Source organism: Vicia villosa, linkage group LG5 (genome assembly GCF_029867415.1).
Source record: "Vicia villosa cultivar HV-30 ecotype Madison, WI linkage group LG5, Vvil1.0, whole genome shotgun sequence".
Lineage (NCBI taxonomy): Eukaryota > Viridiplantae > Streptophyta > Magnoliopsida > Fabales > Fabaceae > Vicia > Vicia villosa.
The window spans coordinates 29,238,051-29,249,029 of NC_081184.1; the positions used below are offsets into that span (position 1 = coordinate 29,238,051).

Genomic DNA, 10,979 nt, shown 5'->3' on the forward strand with positions numbered 1-10,979 from the left:
AGTAATTTAAAAATATGATTAAAATAATTTTTTTCTTTTAATAAAATTTAAGTGAATCGAAGGTTCATCAGAATCAGAATCAAGACATACCTCAAAACTCATATAATATTTATAGAAATGCGATTATTCATCAAATATGTCCTCACGTCGACTACAGTCAAAATTTAACCTAACAAACTCGAGTAAAATATAAAGTCCTTACATATTATAATTGTATAAAAAAAACAGAATTTTCTTGAGGTGATGATATTTATGATCATAGTTCTACAATTCAATATGTGAAATATACCATCAAATTAACTCAAAACAAAATTCTTCAACCCAAAATATTGATAATATTCATTCCTTTGAACTCATAATGTTACTATATAAATATATTCAACCTTCTCATACAAAGCAAAACTAAAACCTATTAAAGGGAACATATATAAAAAATCAAAAACAAATTAAAATAACAAAGAAAACCTAAATCCCTAGGGTTTTCAGTTGATCTAAAGAAGATAATTTTTCTCTTTAAGTTACTAAAATTGAAGCCACACTAACCAAAACAAGAAGCTTCACTTCACACACACAATAACACTATAAAATTCTACATCTGGTTATTACTAGTAGTATTTGAAGAAGAACTAAAACCAGAAATATGATCATTCCAATTAGCTACAGAATTGCCAGTAATAACAGCACTATTCCAATATTGTTCACTTCCTTGATTGTTATTATTACTGTTATTATTGTTGCTGGTGATTCCCAAGAAGCCTCTATTGATACTATCTTCCATCTTCACAGAAGCTAGTTGAGTCATAATTCCAGAAGTTGAAGTTACCTTTGGCCTCATGTATGCACTATTTGATATCATCATCTCATGGTTTTGAACATTTCCTTCAAAAGGGTATAAGTTTCCATTTGAAGTTTCTATGTTGGTCAAAAATGGAAATTGATGTTGTTGATGATGAGTCATTGGCATAGACATATGCATAGGCATAGGCATAGACATAGCCATAGGCATAGGCATCTTCCATTGTTCTAAACCATTTGTTGAAGATAAAATTGAGTTACCATTTCCACCAAGTAAAGAACTTCCTAGATCACCTCCACCTCCTCCTCCTCCTCCTCCCATGTAGCTAAATCCATAGTTTAACCCTAAATCGCCGCCTCCGAATTCATTAGGGTTATTGAAACTATGGTGTAATGGTGTCATGAATCTCAATGATGACATTTGAGGTGTAAGGCCTAATATATCGCCCGAGGCGGATGAGTGGTTGTTATGAGATGTGATTGAGTTTGTTGAACTAGCACTACCGGTTTGGAGATCGGAGCTAGCCGGAGATTTGGCCGAGTTACTTCCTTTGCTTCTTTTGTTTCTCCGGAACCCTCCCCCAACCGGGACGTTCCTTAAAGCGCCCCCTCTCGTCCAGTACCTTCTGCAAGTCTTGCAGAAGTGTCGTGGCTGAGAGAGGCTGTAGTTGTTGAAGTAGCAAAACTTCGTGTTGGTTGATTCGCACCGCGGACATTTCAGCGCCGTCTCCGGCATAGGCATGTTCGCCATTCTTGCTTTGTCGGACATCGATCCCGGCCTAATTGAGCCAGTGCTACCAGCTCCATGAGGCTGTGTTTGGGATGGTTGTGGTGGTGGTGTCTGAAAAAGTTGTTGAGAGACGGAACCGGAACCGGAACCGCCGTTTTCTGGTTGTTGTTGATGATGATGATGATTCTATAGACAAAAGGAAGAAAAATATATGAATTGAGGATATAATAAAAACAAGAAAGGTGATTGATTAATAACTATAGAAATCAAATATTTGGTATATTCAAGAAAAAGGTATAAAATTAAAGTAACAAGAATATATTTTTTTTCCTTTTCATCTTTTGAATTATTGTTTCCTTTTACACAAAGAAACAAAATGAAGAACCAAATTGAACTCAAACCCTTCTTGATATATATATTTACCTGTTGCTGTTGCTGCCAGTTGGCTGCATCAAGATAAGCTGCTGGTATTGAAGTAAAAACCATGGTTTCTCTCTTTGAAGCTTTTTCTCTTATGGAGAAAAACCAAATCACATCAACAAAGTAAAGATAAGAGAGTGAGTGTGATGAGTTTCAGATAGAAGAAAGGAAAGAAAGAAACAAGAGGTTGAGAAGATTTGGAGGATGAAATGTGTAGCAAAAGTAAAGGAGGGGTGTTTTGAGTATTTATATATAAATTTTTTTGAGTTGTTGTTGTTTATTTTAATATATTTTGTTGCTTTCTAGGGTTTTGAGAAGGTGCTGTTTCTTAACTGGTAAGCTTCTTTTTTTTTATGCTCACTGCTAGAGACTATTTTAAGTACTGTTGTAAGACAGAGAGAGGTCAGTGCTGACCAGTCTTTGTTTGTTAGCAAATAGGAAATATATTTATTAGATGTGTGTAGAATATATATGTCACATGTTTGTTTATAATGTTATCTTAATGTTATCTTATTGTATTGTTTTTATCTGAAAAATGTATTGAAATAGCACAAATTCAATCAAAGCATTTTAGATTACTAGATAATATATATAGTATTTGAATGAGATGATAAATATTTTAAGATCTTGGATTTGAATTTAATTATGATAATGTAGTAGTATTAAATCTCTTTATTATTTATTGTATTTTTTTTTATTTTGAGAGATTAATTAGGAAATACACTATTCATAAATTTAAATAAAAAAGCTTATTTAAATTTGAACTATTCGGAATTATTATTTTTTTAATAAGCAATTTGTATCTAGCTGATTATTGAATGCAACAACGTTGAATCTCTTTGCTACTTAGTATAATATTTTTATGTTTGAGATAATAGTCTCTACCGTTGGGTGCAGAAAATACACGACATATGTTCAAATAAAAAATATATTAGATTTTAGAATAAAAATATTATTCTTCTTTAACATACAATTTTTCACACTTGTGTTTTTTATATATATTTTAAAATAATATGTCATTTTAGATACAAATACAATGTTTATTATTATTATTATTATTATTATTATTATTATCATTATTTATAATAATATATTTTTATTTATTAATAAAAAAAATTTATTGATTGTCTTAATACATGTAAAAGTAATTAAATTGAAAGCATCCATTTATTTTAGAATAATATTTTATAAATTTTATTAAATATGATATTAATTAAAATAGAGAGATATACTTTGAAAAAAATGCATGAAACTACACATATTTGATGTCTAAAATTTAATTATATCCATAATGCTCTTACTATTCTCAAATCATATTTGATGAGAACCTCGTGCATTGGACCACCCAATCATAAATTTAAGGAAAAGAATGTGATGTAAAAAATGATTATCTTATAATACATTATAATATATTAACAAAATATTAAAAAATATTAAATAAAAAGTTATGTATTGGTGCTTTAATCCAATTAGTGTCCCGACCAAATGAGACTTTTTCTTGGTCCGGTCTGTACCCTTCCCCACTATTATTTGCTTTTGCATTGCATGGGAATATTTATCAATCCATATCACTCACTCCCACGCGCCACTCATTCCCACGCGCCTCCATTGATTATATGATCATTATTACCTAAATGATTTTTTTAATTATTAGTACCATGAAAAGATGGAATTTGAACTGAAATTGTGGATTCCTATGTCTTGAAGTTTCTTATTCCTTTGGTTGTTACTCATTGAAAGGTGATCCCAAAGATTTTTACATTGAAGTAGATTTGAAATTTTGTACCTTTTCTCAATTACCAATGTGAGTTTGGTTTAAATTATTTAGGATACCTTGTTCATGGTTTAATCATTCTTATGTCCATGAATTTGACTAGGCAACAAATGGATTTAACAAAGTTTGTATTTGATGATCAAAAATTTATTTTGAGCATAAGTTTTAGTTTATTCAAATTTAATTATCAACTTTTAAATATTTGTAATTAGATCCTTAATTCAGGATTTAATTGTAAATGTTTTAAATTAATGAGTTTATTATAAATTATTTATAAGTTTATCCCTAATTCATAATATTTATTCAAAAACTTAATTACACATTATTGACATTAGATACTTAACTATAAATTTTTATTTATGAACTATTTAAAATTTTCTAAATAGTTGATTGTCGTGGGTAGGGATGGCAAAAATTTTCACATCCACAGATATAATCTACCATAACAACGAGACAGATGGCTTAATAGACATTTGTGGATAAAATAAATGGATATTTAAATACCCTTTTAGTAATGGATGTGGATATCGAGTTTAATGTACGCATGCCCGCAAATATCTATATCTATTACTAAATTATAAGAATTACTTAAATATTGTTATGAAATAAGAAGATAAAAGAGAAGAGAGATGAGAGCAATTCTGTATTATTTTATCGGTGTATATTTTACAATGAGGTTGGTCCTATTTATAGGACAACATACAAACAATGTAATAAATACAAAATATTATAAATAAGGAATAAGATGCCTGGGAGACAATCATCCAATTATTCATAAAACTCCCCCTTGGATGCACTACAAGAAAAGTGTGATATAGCCACGTAATGTTGCGACGTGATTATCACGTGGCTCAAAAAAGTGAGTTGCGACGTGATAATCACGTCACTATAAGTTTTTAATATTAAAAAACTAAAACCAACGTTAGCACATGGGGTGTCTGAAATATTATTTTAAAAAAATAGTTGCGAAGTGAAAAACACGTCGCAACCTTTAAATAAAATAAAATAAATTGAAAACAGATAAAGTAGTCTGACAAAGGGGGGAATTTCAAATTTTCATTTTTTTTGTTACGCCGTGTATTTCACGTCGCAAGTATTTTAAGTATACCACGCCAACATTTATGCAGAACGTTAACTGACACATTTATTACTTTAGGAAGTTGCGACGTGATTTTCACTTCGCAACCTAGACACGTGAAAATCACGTCGCTAAAATTAATATAGTCATTTGCGTTCAGCCCCTCTTCCCAGAACCCCATTTGTGCTTCAATCTTCATCTTCCCCAAGCCCTCTTCCTCTCCTCCTCTTCAACCCTCCTCCCTCTTCAATCCACCATTGTCAATCTCAAATTTATCATACAATCCCCCATTTCCAGGTATGCAATCAATCTTCACTTGTTCTTGTCCATTTTTTTTAAAATTTTTTGCTAATAATCTGATTTTGATTTAATATGTGTATGTGAAGAATTTCTGATTTTGATTCAACTATAAGAGCTCACTAAAAGTTGTTCAAGTTCATTGAGATTTTTTTTTCAATTTTATTTATTTAATTTTTCAGATTTTTTGATTTGATTATATATATATTTATATGTTATAGATTAATTTGATATATAATATATTTTTTGATGTGATTATATGTTATAGGTTAATTTGATATATAATTTATTTTTTGATGTGATTATATGTTATTGTATGTATTATTTATATGTTATAGTATGTAATATTTATATGTTATATATAGTATGTATTATTTATAGTATGTATTATTTATTTTTTGATGTGATTATAGGTTAATTTGATATATAATTTATTTTTTGATATATAGTTATTTTTATATGTGATTATTAGTTAATTTATCTAATTAGAAACATATATAGATTTAATAAAAATAGACTTTATGTTATAATTTTTAGAATGTATATATATATATATATATATATATATATATATATATATAAAAACAGAATATTAGGATGTTATTATAATTATAGAATATTAGGATGTTATAATTTTTAGAATGTTATAGTTATAGATTTTATAAAAACAAAAATATTAGGAAGCAAAGAAGATGAGAACATCTGAAAAGGGTGGTTGCTTTAATGCTGTTGGAAGTATAAGCACTGCTGAGCATGTTCGACGCCTGGTAATAATTATTACCACTTCTTAAAGTTATAATTTCAATTAATAATTGATATTATTAATTATAGTTTATTTTGTTATTTAGACTAAGGAATTAAATAGACCACCACTTATGACCGAGTTGGTGGTGAGGACTCGGAAAAAGAAAACATGAGCTTTTGTTGACAATCGTACACAAAAAGCTATGGTAAGTTATTTAAGTTGGGTATTATATTTGGTTAAGCTATCGGTATTATTTTTTTAAGCTATCGGTATTATTTGGTTAAGTTGGGTATTATATCTAGTTAAGCTATCCGTATTATATTTGGTTAAGCTATCGGTATTATTTGGTTAAGTTGGGTATTATATCTGGTTAAGCTATCCGTATTATATTTGGTTAAGCTATCGGTATTATTTGGTTAAGTTGAGTATTATATTTGGTTAAGCTATCCGTATTATATTTGGTTAAGCTATCCGTATTATTTGGTTAAGTTGGGTATTATATTTGGTTAATCTATCCGTATTATATTTGGTTAAGCTATCAGTATTATTTGGTTAAGTTGGGTATTATATTTGGTTAAGCTATCGGTGTTATTTTTTTAAGCTATCCGTATTATTTGGTTAAGTTGGGTATTATATTTAGTTAACCTATCGGTATTATTTTTGGTTAAGCTATCCGTATTATTTGGTTAAGTTGGGTATTATATTTAGTTAACCTATCGGTATTATTTTTTTAAGCTATCCGTATTATTTGGTTAAGTTGGGTATTATATTTAGTTAACCTATCGGTATTATTTTTTTAAGCTATCTGTATTTCTTTAAGCGATGAATTGTGATGTATTTGGTGGCGATTGTGAAGTGCCGATAAAGTGTTGATATATATGAATTAAATTGGTGATTCCTTAATTTGTTGATATATATTGCCGATAAAGTGGCGATTGTGAAGTGCCGATAAAGTGTTGATATAGATTGCAAAATGGAAACCATGAATATGTGATTCCTTAATTTGTTGATGAAGTTTTATTATTCTGATTTATTAATTAATTCCGACAGGTAGAATTGGGGTGTTATAACTTTCATGTGGCATGTGAGATGTTGTGGCGTGAAAATCATGTGGCAACTAAATTTGTGGCGTGAAATTCATGTGGCAACTAAATTATATTTAACTTTTTTTTATGTGTATGATGATTATCAGGCATTGCTTGTACAATTTCTGACTGTTAATCCTTAGTATACTCCAAGACCGGGAGAGCCGCTTCATCCGGATGTGGATTTTTATCTTTGGAGTAAAGTCATTGGCGGCAAGGAGCCTAACGGGTGTTTTTTTGGTGGTGGAAATTTGGCAGGCACCTTGAGACCTGATGATAGAACTCTATATCAAAGAGTTCTCGACGGGGAAGGAGGTTCACGTCCTATAATTTTAACAGATGAACAGAGAGAAACCGTAAGACAATTGGCGGTAAATGAGGTGAGGCGTGAGGCGGCGGAACGTGAAGCGGCACTGAAAGCTCAAATGGAGGCCCAAATGATGGCAATGCGGAATGAGCATCAGCGAGAAATGGAGGTCATGGCGAAAAGACAATCGGATATGGAGGCACAAATGCGACAATTTATGCAATCCTTTGGTGGAAACCAAAATATGTGGGATTCTGCGTCGACTGATCAGGAAAATCTAAATGAGGATGAGTTTCCCGACCCGGACTGATTATTAATTTAGTTTAGTTTTTATTTTGTTGTTGCTTTTGATTTTGAATTTGTGTAAACTATTAATTAAATTATAATTACATTATTTAGTAATATTAGATTTATAATTTTAGTTTCTTAATTTTAGTATATTTAGTTTATTGAATTAATTTATAAATTTTATAAATTTTAATATATTTAGTTTATTAATTTAAATATATATATTTGATTTTTTGCAAAAAAAAAAATATTAGTGACGTGATTTCCATGTCATTAAGTAGTGACATGAAAATCACGTCGCAACATTACACATTAAATGCGCTATTCCATTCACTCCTAGACAAATTTAGTGACGTGATTTACATGTCACTACTTAGTGACATGAAAATCACGTCGCAACTAAAGATGCTTTTTCTGACCCTAAACGCTGCTACGCCTGCTCTGACTGACTTTGCTTAATCTCTGGTACAAATGTTGCGACGTGATTTTTACTTCACTAAATAGTGAAGTGAAAATCACGTCACTAAAAGTTGCCACCTTGCCTCTGCAACGTAAATAGACACGTCGCAAATATTGGTTTGTGATGTGTTTTTTTGGGTTGTGGCGTGAAATTCACGTCACTACTGAGACTTTTTTTTGTAGTGATGTTGGTTTTGGATATGCCTCGTTAAAACCTTACTAGAAAAAAACCCAGTGGAAAAAAATCTAGTGAAGGAAAAAGAGTACAATATCCTTTTAAAATAAACTTATTTCTCCCCCTCAGCTGAATGTTTATTTCTCCCCCTCAACTGAACAATTATTTCTTCGACGATAAAGACCAATCCTTTTGCACTAAAAAGTCTGATGTAGTGCTAAAAGTTTATGCATGACTAGATGAACTTGTTGCTATTGTATGTTTCACCGATCTTCATGAAATAGTTGTACCACCACATGTAAATAAACAAATAACCTGTTTGTGATCTACCATTATGCGGATCTGACAAGTAAGTTGCATCTTCATAACCTGTAAATTCGAATTTGGATATTTTGGTATAAAATAGACCAATGTCTATTTTACCTCTAAGATAATGAAGCATATGTTTGATTTTGTTCCAATGTCTTCGTGTAGGCGAAGAACTGTGTCTTGCTAATAGATTGATAGCAAGATAAATTAGTGCTTAAATTACACTAGGATATGGTACTTCAGGACCAGTTACTTTTTCATCCTCTTCTCGAGGTCTAAAAAATCGTCTGCAAATCGCATGATCTAAGATCATAGAGGTAGACAACATACGAGATTTGTCTATCATATAAGAACATTTTAACATTTTTCTATATACGAGATTTTCTCATATAGAAATGTTTTAATTTTTTTCTATATAACCTTCTTGGTATATAAAAGTTTCATTTTCTAAATGTTCATTTAGTAAGAACTTTTTTCTTTCCCAAGTCTTTCATCTCGATTAATTTCCTTAAACAATTTATAGCTTTTTGAATCTCTTCAGGAGTTCCAGTAATATTTATGTCATCAACATAGATAACTATTACTGGAAATTATTTTCATGGTCTATTTATAAAATAAAAGGACAAATGGAGTTAATTGTATATCACTCTCGAGATTCAAAATTATGTGTCTCTGATATATAAAACCCTTTAGGGAGTTTTATGTAAATGTCACTATCAAGTGAGCTTCATAAATAAGATGTTACAACATCCATCATATTTATATTAAGCCCTTCATGTACTACAAGGCTAATAAAATATCAAAAAAATTAATTAAATCCGCTACAGGTGGATATGTTTTATCAAAACCAATCTTCGGTCTTTTTGAAAATCATTAAGCCACAAATCAAAATTTATACCATTACAAAAACTCATTTATATCCCATTGGTTTCACACCTTGAGGTGTTCGGACTACATGTCCATTATCAAGTCACTTGTAAAGTGAGTTTAAATCTTTTCAATTGAATATATTCATTTTGGGAGATTCTCACTTTGTCTACAATATTTAATAGACTTTGATTCATGATTTGTTCATTTTGACCAATTCTCACTTTGTTTATAATCTTTGATAGACTTTCTTTCATGATCCTCGTTATCATTTATCATATTTAGCGCTATATTGATACAAATACATTGCCAATGTCGAATTTATTTGACTATCTTAATTTCGGTTTCATTTCATCCATGACATAATTTATCGAGATCTCTTTATTGCATATTTCAAGTACTTGATTAGTTCTTCTGGAACTAAAAATAAATTATGTCAAAGTGCTTTTAAAATTTTCATATCCTCACTTGGGTCATCTTTAACTTTAGTTTCTTTTCTAGGTAGAGGACTTTTAACATTGAAACCGATTTTCATACCACGCTTCAGGCGCAATTACAACTCATTTGCAATATTAGATTATTCAATAGAAGATAATTTATTTCATAAACTTTACAAATGAATAATATTTTGAACTTTTTGGTCATATTGGTTTGTAAGATGATCAAGACAACAATTTATTTTAAATTGTTCATTTGAACTTTTTGGTTCATTCTTCAGATGCACAATCTCTCCCCTAATATTGGAAAATTTATTTTCTGAGTAAATGATCAGCCTACTGGGCTGCAATCAAGTATATATCCATTTGTTTTCTCAAATTATATCTCAAAATTGGGATTTATCTGAAATATATTTTTCCAATATTCTTTCAAGACCCGTCTTAGTGTATTATATTGGAGCAATTGAAAACTACACAACACATCCAAAAGTTCACTTAGACGATAACTATAAGGTTATTAACCTAAAATACATTATACATCAAGGAAGGAGAAATGTATCACAATTTGTTGGCATGATGCGGATAAATATCTTAATATTCATGTTTTGCGTGTTTCAAATATCTCATTTAGAATTTATAATCTCACAAGTATCAACCATATAACTTAACTTTAGACGTCTAAAGAATGGATCTTCAAGTCCATTTTTTTTCATGAACATATGCTATAAGATGTTCAATATTAATTTTAATAATTCATGTGATACTTAACAAAAAAATTCCGAAAAATTCAGATATTGAGATCTTAGTATGAGAAAACAATTTCACAAACTGTTGGTTGTGAGTAGATAATAAACATTTATATCATATTTTAATTGATGCAATAATTAATGTCATAAATAACTCAATTTCTCATTTTTTTTTATTTTCCTTTAGAAACACACAAAATTTATTGGATTGAAGAAACTTCTGGTTCTTCAATACTAGTTTTTCAGTTCATAAACATATTCATGATCTTTTAGTTGAGAAAACAATTTCATAAACTTCTGGTTGTGAGTAGACAACAAACATATGCATGATCTTTTAGTCGATGCAATAGTTAATATCATAAAATATTTATATCGTCTGCATGATTGGTGTATTGATTCACAAATACCACCTTACATATGTTATATAAAAACTCAACTTATAAAATTTTAATTTTCTTTATGAACAT

The 10,979-nt window shown here is 29.7% G+C and overlaps 1 protein-coding gene across 1 annotated transcript; it reads right to left on the reverse strand.

The window, feature by feature from the left end:
• Positions 1-340: 340 nt before the first annotated feature.
• On the reverse strand, positions 341-2,174 carry LOC131606454 (dof zinc finger protein DOF2.4-like). The gene is made up of 2 exons (XM_058878680.1): positions 1,949-2,174; positions 341-1,711 (listed from the first exon to the last, which is right to left on the reverse strand). Exons 1-2 carry the CDS (start codon positions 2,009-2,011, stop codon positions 590-592), a joined length of 1,185 nt encoding a protein of 394 aa, XP_058734663.1. The 5' UTR covers positions 2,012-2,174; the 3' UTR covers positions 341-589.
• Positions 2,175-10,979: the final 8,805 nt, after the last annotated feature.